The 12706-nt window shown below is 34.8% G+C and overlaps 1 protein-coding gene across 2 annotated transcripts; it reads left to right on the top strand.

The window, feature by feature from the left end:
* The first annotated feature begins 536 nt into the window (after window positions 1-536).
* On the top strand, window positions 537-12696 carry LOC115722924 (uncharacterized). 2 transcript variants are annotated; one of them, XM_061104167.1, is made up of 15 exons: window positions 537-1171; window positions 1604-2137; window positions 2381-3553; window positions 3658-3976; window positions 4314-4572; window positions 4652-4797; window positions 4852-4868; window positions 4964-5304; window positions 5401-5937; window positions 6469-7666; window positions 7861-8229; window positions 8540-8777; window positions 9197-11838; window positions 11934-12070; window positions 12172-12696. In XM_061104167.1, exons 1-15 carry the CDS (start codon window positions 950-952, stop codon window positions 12560-12562), a joined length of 8523 nt encoding a protein of 2840 aa, XP_060960150.1. In that variant the 5' UTR covers window positions 537-949; the 3' UTR covers window positions 12563-12696. The 2 variants fall into 2 exon arrangements, with proteins under 2 accessions (XP_060960150.1, XP_030508162.2); XM_030652302.2 differs by having other exon boundaries at window positions 538-1171; window positions 4652-4868.
* The last annotated feature ends 10 nt before the right edge of the window (window positions 12697-12706 follow it).

Below are 12706 nucleotides of genomic sequence, written 5' to 3'. Positions count from 1 at the left end.
TTTTAATGTAAAGAAAATAGTAATTTAAAAATCTAATACATATAATATAATTATATTGTAAAACTTAATAAATAAAATGTATATTCTATTCTTATATATTTTTTTACATACAATTTAAAATAAAATTAAATATTTTTTTATATATACAATTTTTTTCTTCCTTTTAATTTGTTATTTGTTATTTTATTTATTTAATGTGTTGTTGGAGACATAAAATAACTATAGTTTGTTTTATTTTGTTGCTAGTTATGTGAAATAAAAAAAAATTATAAATATTAAAAAGTACCCAATCCAAAGTAACCGATCCAATCCGTACTTTTGCGGATTGGATTGGATTTGACCTATTGTGCGGATTGGATTGGATCCAAAAAATGAAATTCGCACTTAGTGCGTATTGAATGTTGTTTGACCAAAAAAGTGCAGATTGGATCGGATGAACAGCCCTAAGTGCTAGTGCTATCTCATCATAAAACGACTGCCAGCCCTTGGATTAATAGAAGTCACCCTTTCCAATCAATCCAACGGCTGAAGAAACTTGAGAATGTCATTCCTCGGAAATGATTGAGAAAGTATAACATAATTTTCAAAATTTGATATCTTCTCTGTTTCCAATGACAACAAGCTCAAATTCTTCCATAAAAAAAAATAAATAAATAAACAAATAACAACAGGCCAAATTGTAGAAGAACACACAATATAAAAATAATATTACATGCAAAGTCGTTGTACTGTATATTCCCTCACTCAACAAAGTCTTCCTTTTTTCTTTTAATAAAGAATCAATTCTCTTCTCTCTCTCTCCAATTACTAAAACCTTTGTTGTTAAGAAACCCACCACCATTGATGAATTGAATTGAAGTAAAGATACAGTCTTTATAGTATTATTAGTAGAGTTACAGAGAAGGATTATGATCAAGACTCAAGTCAATGTAACTAAGTAACACTAAAGATGAAAGGAGAATCTTCTTCACCATTTCCAAATAAAAAGAAGATTTTTTCTTCTTCTTCTCAACCATTTCAGAATAGGAGGAAAACTAACTATGTTTCTTCTTCTTCTTCAACAACTCAAGTTAAGAAGAAAGCTAGTGCTGCTTCTGATGATGGTTTTACTGATACTGTGTTTTCTTGGTCTTTTGATGATGTTTTCAATCATGACCTTTACACCAACAAGGTTTGATTTTTATTTTCTTAACTATTGCCTTTCAATTAGTTATGATGAGAATTGAGATTTTAAGTCTTTTGGTTAAATGGGTCTTTGACTAATTGTCTTTACTGGTTGATTAGACTTGGTCCGTACAAAGGGTTTCATCTAAATACTGTCTTTTGAATGGAGAAGATGAAAAGGGTGACTTTAAATTAATTTTGTGTATATATACAGTTTAAACGTTAATTATGTTTATTATAAGAGTTTACAATGTTTGTATAACTATAGTTTAGAATTATATAAATTAAGTTTTCCATTGTTGTTTGTTGTTTGTTTTTCTTCTGGTGTTATTTGCAATACTAATTTTTTAGCTAATGAAAAATTGGTGCTAGCATTAGTTATAGATTTGCTATAATCTGTTGTTGAGTTCATAAACAAAGTCTTTATTTTTTCTTTTAGGTGAAAAAGATTCCTGGATCATTTCGATCAGTTGAGCATTACTTGGAGTCTTATGTCAACCCTTTATTTGAAGAAACTCGAGCTGAATTGCACTCGAGTATGGAAATGATGCATCGAGCACCTTTCGCTGAGGTAATTTCTTTTGAAGAAGCTTTACTAAATGGGAAAAAACTATACCAAGTTCGAGTTAGTTCTTGGAGAAACGTTTCTAGTAATGGTGGCAGGGAATCTTACAAGACAATTCCTGGTGACATTTTTGTTCTAGCAAATAGTAAGCCCGAAAATGTTAAAGATTTGCGAAGAGAAGGCATGTCATGGACTTTTCTATCTCTTGTTGATCATCAAGGGGGTGTAAATACCACTCAGTTCAAAGTCAAGGCATCAAAAGGGTTTAAGCATGAGACCATGAAGCAGCAGTCATCGTCGCTCTATGTCATTTTCTTAGTGAATGTAATGCCTCAGATAAGAATATGGGAAGCATTGCATATGTCGCCCAATCTAAAGATGATTAATGAAGTCTTATGCAATTCTGGGGTAAGCTTTCAAGACTTTTTATGTACTCTTCATATGTATTGTAAACATTCATTTAGATACAGTTTATTTAAGTTAAAGAAAAGGTGTAATTGTTGCTAAAGACACTCTCTAACTCACTCTTTCTAATTCTCAATTGCTAAGCCACTTTCATTACTGAAGTTTCTTTCTCTGCCAATTTCCTTATTTGTTATATAAGTACATATTTATGTTTTGACTGAAAGTCCTGACCCTATATAATGACAGGCTAAGATTCAATGTGATGGTTGTTCTGAACTGAGTAATGGATTCTGGGATGAGAAATGGAAGGAGAATAATTTGTGTTCCGAACTGAATGAGTCTCAATCTATAGCAGTTTTATCATGTCTTCATATGATAGACTGCAAAAACAAATCTTCTGTGCAACTTATAGGGGGTCCCCCAGGGACAGGGAAAACTAAAACGACCAGTACTGTTCTCGTGAACCTCTTGAGAATGAACTGTAAAACCCTCGTCTGCACTCCAACAAATGTTGCCATTTCTGAAGTGGCTTCTTGTCTGCTGAGGTTGGTGTTAGATGCAGAGGGTAATGATTTGTTCTGTTCATTGGGGGGTATTCTTCTTTTTGGAACTACGGAGAAACTCTGTGGTTCACATATTCAAGAGATGTATTTGGACTATCGAGTCCAAAAGCTTGGAGAGTGCTTTGGATCATTTGGCTGGAAGAAATGGTTCCCTTCCATGATAAATCTTCTGGAAAATTCTGTTTCTCAGTACCATTCATTCTTGCAGAATGAGTTAACCGAAGAGAGAGGAGAAAGCAATGTAACTAGAGTTGAAAAGAAGGGAAAAGTTAAATCATTTCTTGAGTATATGAGAGAAACATTTGATTCTACTTCTTCAGAACTTAAGAGATACATCTCTATCATATGTACGCATACCGCGAAAAGTTACATTTCGGAAAAAAAATTCCAAGATATGGTGTCCCTTGTTCGCTCACTTGTTACTTTTGAATCATCATTGCTTCAAGAAAATGTGGAATCTGAAGTACTGGAAGAGCTGTTTTCTCATCCAGAAGTAACTCAATATGAATCTCATTCATATGCGGATGAAATATATTTATTTCTCTTTCAGGAAAGAAGTGAGTGTCTATCTTTGCTGAGAGATCTTTATAATTCCCTTAACAGACTTGACATTTCGTGTTTCAAGGACAAACATGCAATAAAGAACTTCTGTTTCGAAAGAGCATTGTTAATTCTTTGTACTGTATCGAACTCATCAAGGCTGCACAAATTAGCTGTTAATCCAACCATTTTGGTTATTGATGAAGCTGCACAATTGAAAGAGTGTGAGTCACTCATACCTCTTCAACTTCCAAGTTTAAAGCATGCTATTCTTGTTGGTGATGAATGGCAATTACCAGCGACTGTTAAAAGCCGAGTATGTTGGAAAATCTTTTCTTTTTTCACTTTTGCATATCCTTAACTTCTGCTGATTATATCCTGATTAATTTTTCTGTTGGATTTTACATTAAACACCTATAGGTTTGTGAGGAAGCTGACTTTGGAAGAAGTTTATTCAAGAGATTGTTGTTAAACAATTTTTCGAAGAAGCACCTCCTAAATAGGCAATACAGAATGCATCGATCAATAAGCGCTTTCCCAAATTCAAAATTTTATAATGACAAGATCATTAATGAAGATAGAGTTGAAAGACAGGACTTTCTCCCGGGGCCAATGTTTGGTCCATATTCTTTTATAAATGTAACTGTCGGAAGAGAGGAAAAGGAAGATGATGGACAAAGACAAAAAAATATGATCCAGGTAGCTGTTATCTTGAAAATACTGCAGAAGCTGTTCAAAGGTATCCACATTCTCATATTTCCATCAAACTTAGCTTTAATTTGAAATGGTCATGTTTATGTATCCTAATATATATGAAATTGTATATTGCTTTTACTGAAGAATGACAAAGATTATAGATTGGCAGTAAATTTTCCTTTTCAATGTAAAATCATCTTGTTAGTTCTTGCATGTAGGAAAATTCTGCAAAAAAATCCACAGAAAATGTAGAACAACTACTGATCTAGCAAGTTCCTTAAATCTTTAAAAATAAAAAATAAAAACTAACAAACTTGAAACTTAGAGGCATGAAAGAGACTATGCTAATACATACAGTTTTTTTTTTCTTCTATATTAAGCATGGGTGGAGACAAAAGAAAAACTCAACATTGGCGTAGTGTGTCCCTACACTGCTCAAATCGATGCAATTCAGGAAAATCTTCGGGGTATGTATGATAAATTCGATGGCTTTCATGTAAAGGTGAAGACAGTTGATGGATTCCAGGGTGGGGAAGAGGACATAATAATAATGTCCACTGTCTGTTGTAGTAGTGATAATCCTTCATCGGATTTCAAATCTGAACGTCGGAGAATTAATGTCGCTCTTACAAGGGCTAGGTATGTAAACTGCGTGTTTTATGTTCTTGCATTAATTTCACATCTAGCAACTCACTACTGGGCCTATTCATGTCTCCAGGAATTGTCTCTGGATTTTGGGTGATGAAAGAAGTCTAGCTGATGATCAATTAGTTTGGCAACCTATACTCATTAATGCGAAAAGTCGTGGATGTTTTTTCAATGCTGAAGATGATGAGGATTTAGCTGAGGCTTTAATTCAATTCAAGAAAGAGTTCAGTCCAATTGATGATATGCTTAATGCTAAGAGTGTATTGTTCAGGAATTCAAAGTGGAAGGTACAGTTATTAGTGCACACAAAAATAGTTAAATCTAACAGTTTCCACATACTCAAGAACTTTGTTTTCCTCCTTTTGTGTCCAAACTATTGTAGGTCTTTTTCAGTGATAACTTTCTGAAGTCATTAACAGCAATCGGAACAAATAAGTCAGTTAGGAAACTTCTAGTTAAGCTTTCTGAGGGCTGCAGACCGAGGGAACATATTGTAGTAGCTCGTGAGAGTTCTTTGCCAGTAAAGATTTTCGAGGTTGAAGGTTTGTGTGTTGTCACCACTGTTGACATACTACAAGGGGATTTTGGTTACGTGCAAGTTTTGAAGATCTGGGACTTGCTGCCTTATGATGATACTCCAAGACTGATAGAATTCATTGACCGTATTTTTGTGAAGTACAAGAAAGATTTTATCAACCTCTGCAATGAAATTCGTTTTGAAGGGTATGTTGCTTTATGTTTTATTAGTTTTGAGTTTGTGTGTCTAAAACATTAAATGTGTCCTTATGTTCTTTTGCTATTGTTGTTTTTGGTTCCCAGCAAATTAGAAGTACCGAATAGTTGGCCATCCTATTTAGATATTGTTCATTTTGAGGATCTTTCCATGGAAAAAGGTGGAAGTAATTTAGATGGAGCTGTTTCTGATCAAAGAGGTTATGATAAGAATTCCAAGGTCAATGAGAGTTCACTGCCTATGAAATTCTACTCTATGTCAAGTTGTGTAGTGAATCACATACTATCTGACCGTGATGGTAGAGAGTTGGATCTCCCTTTCAAAGTACTAGACCTAGAAAGGGAGATCATCAATTGTAGTACAAGTACATTTGTACAGGGACGGTCAGGTACTGGGAAAACTACTGTCTTAACCATGAAGTTACTTCAGAAAGAATACTTCCATCATATGACTATGGAAGGATTTTATGGAGTCAAAACCAATGCATTTGGACCTGTCAATCGAAATTGTGGGGCTCAGGATAACTCAGCAGAAGCTCAGGGAAGTGGTTTACGCCAGCTTTTTGTGACAGCAACTCCTAATCTTTGTAAATCTGTCAAGCAACACATTTCCAACTTGAGAAGGTGCGTAAAAAAGAATTATTGAAAGTTCAATGGTTAATATTAACTGGAAGTTATATTCATGCAGGGGCTTAAATTATTTTGTTGGATTAGGATAGGATCTTGGAATTTATATTAGCTTTTACTTAACTTGATCATTCGATCTATGGTATATTTAAATCATATTAAGATGCTTGAAGTTTTTCTTCGTGTTGAACATCAAATGATGATGATGATTAAGAAAAATATGAAAACCATAATAAGGCCTAGAACAAAAAAGAACTCCATAAAGTCTGTAGATTAAGTCTAATTAATGTGATATAGACATAGAGACTGGAGAGCAGAGACCATGCACTGCCTTATATCTCCTGTGTTTTTACTTCATAAAAGACATGTAAGCCTTAAAAGTATTTTTGTGAACACTAGTTGAATTTTCTCAGTCTTCTTTATTTGTATGTGATAATATTATACACTATAAATTTATGATTCAAAAACTTGTTCATAAAAACTCTTCTATTTATGCTCCCTTATTTATTATTTTCAAACTTTCAACAGTTCATGTAGTGCTCACCATCCGGCTGAAAGAACGTTGATTGATATGGTTGATATTGATAAGGAAGAATCAAGATTGAAGAACATCCCAGATTCTTTCCAAGACATTCCTCATGATTCCTATCCTCTTGTTGTAACATTCCACAAATTTTTGATGATGCTTGATGGAACACTGAGTAAATCATATTTCGAAGGATTAATTGATATGACAGAATTTTCACTAAGTCACATGCCATGCTCGAGATCACGTATTATAGAGTCCTTCATAAGGACCAAGGAAGTCAACTATGAAAGGTTTAGTTCACAATACTGGCCTCATTTTGATTCCAAATTAACAAAGAAGCTTGACTCTTCCACAGTCTTTACTGAAATAATTTGTCGTATTAAAGGTAGCCTGCAAGCCATGAAAGCTAGTGATGGTAAACTTACTTGGGAGGACTATCTTAAGTTTGCAAAGGGAGGTCCCTCTGGCTTAAGTAGGAATAAGAGACAAACAATATATCAAATATTTTGGTCTTATGAAAAACAGAAGATGGAAAATGGTGAATTTGATTTGGCTGATTTTGTAAATGGTCTTCACAACCAACTCAGAGATGAAAGATACAAAGGTGATGAAATGCATTTTGTGTATATTGATGACGTGCAAGACCTTACAATGAGTCAACTTGCTTTGTTTAAACATGTATGTTGTAATGTTGAAGAGGGTTTTGTTTTCTCCGGTGATGATTTACGCTCAGCAACAGATGGTATGGATTTTAAGATCCAAGATATACAATCTCTGTTTGACAAGAAAATTATCATCAATTCGACTGGCAGAAGTGAAGATAGAGAAGACAAGGGAAAAATCACAAAAAGTTTCCATTTGACTCGAAACTATTGTTCCGACTCAGGTATTTCGAAACTATCACAAAGCATTTTGGAACTATGCTATCATTTCTTTCCTCTCTCTACCGAAATGATCAAATATGAAACCACAAAAGTAAATGGTGGAGCTCCAGTTTTGCTTGAATGTGGGAGCAGCAAAAATGCTATCATAACACTGTTTGGGAGAAGCAAAAATGCTAGCCGAAATGCTAACATTGGTTTTGGGGCCGAGCAGGTGATTTTGGTAAGAGACGAAGATACTCGAAAGGAAATTAAGGACTATGTTGGCAAACAAGCTCTTATCCTAACCATACCAGAGTGCAAGGACAAGTTTCAGGTGACATACATACATAAATACTTTTTCTATGTTTAATATATAATTAAATTGAAATGCCTTGCCATATTTTCTATTCGATTAAAGAAGGGATATGATTTTGTACATCAGGGACACTCCTCAATTTTCTTCCAGTACGGAACTTTTCTACTATTTGCTACCTTCCATGCTGAAACGATAAATATTTCCTTTTGTAGGATGTATTATTGTACAACTTTTTCGGGTCATCTCCTTTGGGAGAACAATGGAAGGTTATATGCAACTACACTAAGGAACAAGATATGAATCTTGTTTTCGGATCATTTCCTGTTTCCACGTCACCTACTTTTCCTCTCTTCGACATATCCAAACATTACATTATGTTGCATGAGTTGAAGCTATTATACATTGCTGTTTCATGTACAAAGCAGAGATTGTGGATTTGTGATAGCACAGAACTATCAAAGCCTATGTTTGACTATTGGATTAAGAAGTGTCTTGTTCAAGTTAAACAACTGGATGATTCGTTCGTATTTTCAATGCAAGTCCCAAGCAGTAAACAAGAGTGGAAATCACGAGGCATCAAGGTTTGCTTCTTATTATTTAACTATTCTATTTGTTCACACATGGTGTGATCAGATTTCAAGTGAAGTGATATTTAAGACGTTAATGAAGATTTCGAAAACAAAATCTTATCATCTGTTTTTGTGCTGTTACTATGCCTTTTTAAAATTTTTCTTTGATATTTTTGTCATCATCATAAAGATTAGAATTTATATGTACCACTATGTTATCTGTTTCCTGTTTCGGGGAAATAAAATGCTTTCATCACTCTTCCCACAAGCTATTGCATCCTTTTCTACTTGAAAACTTAGCAAATTAAATGTCTTCCTGCAGCTGTATTATGAACACAACTACGAAATGGCCTCGATTTGCTTTGAAAAGTCTTTTGACATAGATTGGGAAAGAAAATCTAAAGCTTCTGGTCTTAAGGCTATGGCTGATCGTATCTGTTCTTCCAAGTCTCAAGAAGCTAGTTCTTTGCTTAGGGAAGCTGCTGAGATATTCATAGCTTTAGACGAGACTGATTCTGCTGCTAGATGCTTTTGTGATTTGGGGGAGTATGAAAGAGCAGGTATAATTTTCTAACCTTTCTAAACAACTTGATTCTATAAACGTTTTTCTTTTACTCGAATAATGAGGTGCCATTCCAGTTTTAAAATGAATCTTGCACTCAGTGTATCTCTCTTTCCTTCATGTCATGGTCAGTTTTTGAACTCATAGCGAGCATAGGGAATTCATGTGAACTAATCAATTTTCCTTGGAAAACTACTGCAGATTTTCTTCTTTACGTAGCTCATGTTTACACAATCCCGACCATAGTCCTTATTCAAAGAAGAGATCTAATTTTTCATTTTATTTTCCAAAAATAACTGATTAAATTAAAGACAAGGACTGGTTCACTAATCTGATAATGTTAACAGTTCATATTCTAGCAGAGCTTTATACTAAATATGATTTTACCTAACTTATATAATTTCTCTCATGACATAGGTAATATATATTTTAAAAGTTGTGGCGAGTCTGAGCTACAAAGAGCTGGAGAATGTTTTACTCTTGCAGGATGCTATGAGCTTGCAGCTAAAGCCTATGCAAGAGGAAATTTGTTCTCGAAGTGTATAGATATATGCACCAAAGGAAAGCTATATAGTAAGGGTTTGGCGTACATAGAATGCTGGAAACAACATGCTAAGAAAGAAGGTGATATGAACACTAAAGCTGAAGAAATAGAAAAAATTGAACAGGAGCTTTTGGAGAGATGTGCTCTCAATTGTTATGAGGTTAAAGATAATAGATCCATGATAAATTATCTCAAATCTTTTAAATCAATGAATTTAGTTCGTAACTTTTTGCGGCCATTAGGTTGCTATGATGAACTTATGTTGTTGGAAGAACATTCAGGAAATTTTATGGAGGCTGCTGAAATTGCAAAGCTGAAAGGAGATGTACTTGCTGCAATAGATCTTCTTGAGAAGGCTGGAAAATTTAACGAAGCAGCAACTCTTATTCTTTCCTATGTTCTTGCGAATTCGCTCTGGTCATCTGGTAAAAAGGGTTGGCCCTTAAAGTTGTTCAAACAAAAGGATCATCTTTTAACGAAAGCCAAGTCATTTGCCAAGAACGTGACACCGGATTTTTATGAGTTTGTGCTCACAGAAGCTGAGATTATGACAAATGAGAAGACTGACTTAGCCAAGAAGAAAAATCAAATGATTGCTTCACAGAGTAAAGAGAGTGTTAGAGGTGAGATCTTATCATCCCGGAAAATTCTTGATGCTCATCTTGCTTCTTCAAAGCTGGCAGAGTATGTCTGGGAAGAAGATTTAGTACATGATCTTATGAGGCATTCAGAAGACTTGATTTCCAAAAACCAGATTTCAGTGGAGTCATTAGTCTACTTCTGGAATTTTTGGAAGGACAAGATTGTCAGGATTTTTGAATATCTTGAATGTCTACAGTCTCATAATGTTGATGTATTTAAAAGTTATGGAGAATTCTGTTTGAGCTTTTTAGGTGTTTTGAAACAGTCTCAGAATCAGCATACGAATTTTGTCTTGCTGAACACTGATGCTGCTTGGGCAAGAAATGTAGAGAAAAGATCCGTTTGCAGTAATGGAAAGTTGGTTTCTATCGATGTCTTCGAGTTTGTTTCTGCTGCTAAGAATTACTGGTCTTCAGAAGTTCTCTCTGTTGGTTTTATGGTTCTACACAAACTAGAGGCCATCCATAAGTTTGTGACCGAGAAATCTCATCCAGTTTTCAGGAAATGCAGGACTCTTTCTCTTATGTATGAGGTTGTACAAATTCTTTTAGAGTCCAAGTTTCTTAAGAGAACACATGATGAATTACAGGATCTGCGGAAATTGAGGAGACTATCTACTGATAGTTTTTTAGCTCACATATTCCCCTTAGATTGGCGGAAATCGTTGGTGGAAAACCATATTTCTTTCAGAGGAACATACTTTTGTAAGAATTTTCTAAAGCAATTCACAGTTGAACATGCCGTCTCATCTAATTTGTCTTACAGAGAACTTGGAAATGTGGCCATGTTTATTCTTGTATCAGGCAAGCTCAATGATGAACTGTTTCAAAAGATTCTGAGAAGGGTAGAGTGGAATCGTCCGTGGAAGCAATTCTTCGAGACTTTACACACGTGTGAAGGTTCATACAATCCGAATCTGTCTCTGATTTGTAGGCTTCATGAAGCTTTGGAAGATACATACAATGCACATTGCAGAGGAGTATATGACTGCATATCTATTGGATGTTTCTTGTATCTTCTTGAGTGCTTTGTGACTTTGTTATCTTCCTTTGAAAGTTGCTTCATTGCTACAAAGTCATCATTTGTTGAGTGGCTCGTCTACCAAGATGTTCATACAACGAACAAGTCAAGTTCCAATACGTGGATTTGTTTTCGACAACCCCGTTTAGAGCTATTACAGTTTGTTATCCATGCTATAAAGCATTGCCTTCACAACAAGGAATTTATGACTGAATGGATCAAAAGATCTGTCTTAGTTGAGAATGAGTCCTACTCATTACTTGTTCAGAGGATGGTTGCCATAATCTGTTTGATTTATGTGAATTTCGAAATATGCTTGGACTTGCTTCTTGATTTACGAGGAAGAAGTTACATCACTGAACAACTACCAAGGCAGTTTTGTGAAACCCTCAAGTCTAGTTTTCAAAATTCAAATCTCGATAAAGCCTTTATGCAAATAGACAATAATTTGGTGATTGTGAGCTTTAGGGAAAAATCCTCAAAGTATTCCTTTCCAAATGCTGTACTCGTCAACATGGAGGCCTATCATCACAAAAACGACATCATAAGATTATTGTTTACGAAAACCTTTGACACTTCAGAAGACTTAACTCTAGCTCAGCCTTCTGTAACAGAAGCCTGTGACTCTTGCACAGAAACAGTTTCTACAAGCAGTTCAACCACAGGGATGAGTTCCGAGCTTTCACATTCTAGTTTTGAGTTAGCAACTGATCATGACAGCCACACTTGGAACAAACCCGACTGCAATCCACCAATGGATGTTGTATGCTTTTGGGAGATATTTGAAAGGATTAACTCCGATGTTTCTGGAATAGGCGAAGTGGAATTTACATTGAATCCTCAAACAATTAAGGTAAACTATTTTTTGTTTTTCAACACAAGTTGTGTAAACTGATTTATTGAGTGAGAAATGAAATGATCTTTTCTTACTGCTTTCCAATGTTTCAGGACAATGTGGAGAAATGTATTCGCTTCTTAACTGCAACAATATTGGCTCAAAACACTTGTCTCTTTGAGGAAAAAAGCTTATCTGTGGCCGACATGATAAACGATCTGAAGCAATTCTCCGCTGCATTGGATTCGAGGTTGGTTTTAATAATTTTTATTGGGGTACAATCACAATGTTGATATTGTCTTTTCTTTGTTTATTTTCATTGAGCATTTCCTCATTTTATTACCTTCACAGGAATATAAATGTTGTGAAAAAGCTTTCTAAGAGGCTGCAATCAGAGAAACCAAGAGTGAAACTTGTCTTGTCACAGCTATATTCCCAACCCACCACAGATCTTGACAATATGGCTTTGAAGAAGGCTTATGTAGACTCTGATGACCAAGATCATGTAAAGGAACAAATTGGTACCATGCCTGAGAAAATTGGTATTGCTGACAAGGGTAAATTAAAGGTTTCTGAAGCTAGTAGTACCAGTAGTACAGAGTCCAAGGTTTTAGAAACCAGTAGAGAATCCAAGGTTTCTGAAGCTAGTAGTAGCAGTAGTAATACTGGATTTAAAATTAGTGAGTCAAAGGTTCCTCCAGTACAGGGAAAGAAAGAACAAAGTGGTTGTTACATTCAGTGATAGGTTTTGAGGAGTATATGAAATCTGTTATCTCTAAATTGTTTGTACAAATTTCATCTACAGAAACTGAAATATGTAAAATATTTATAACATTGAAATATCTATAATAAGACGACCCTGTTTCTTTTTAGAAATTCTTTTAAA

Source organism: Cannabis sativa, chromosome 9 (genome assembly GCF_029168945.1).
Source record: "Cannabis sativa cultivar Pink pepper isolate KNU-18-1 chromosome 9, ASM2916894v1, whole genome shotgun sequence".
In the NCBI taxonomy this organism is placed as follows: Eukaryota; Viridiplantae; Streptophyta; class Magnoliopsida; order Rosales; family Cannabaceae; genus Cannabis; species Cannabis sativa.
This window is presented reverse-complemented; position numbering and strand designations above follow the sequence as displayed.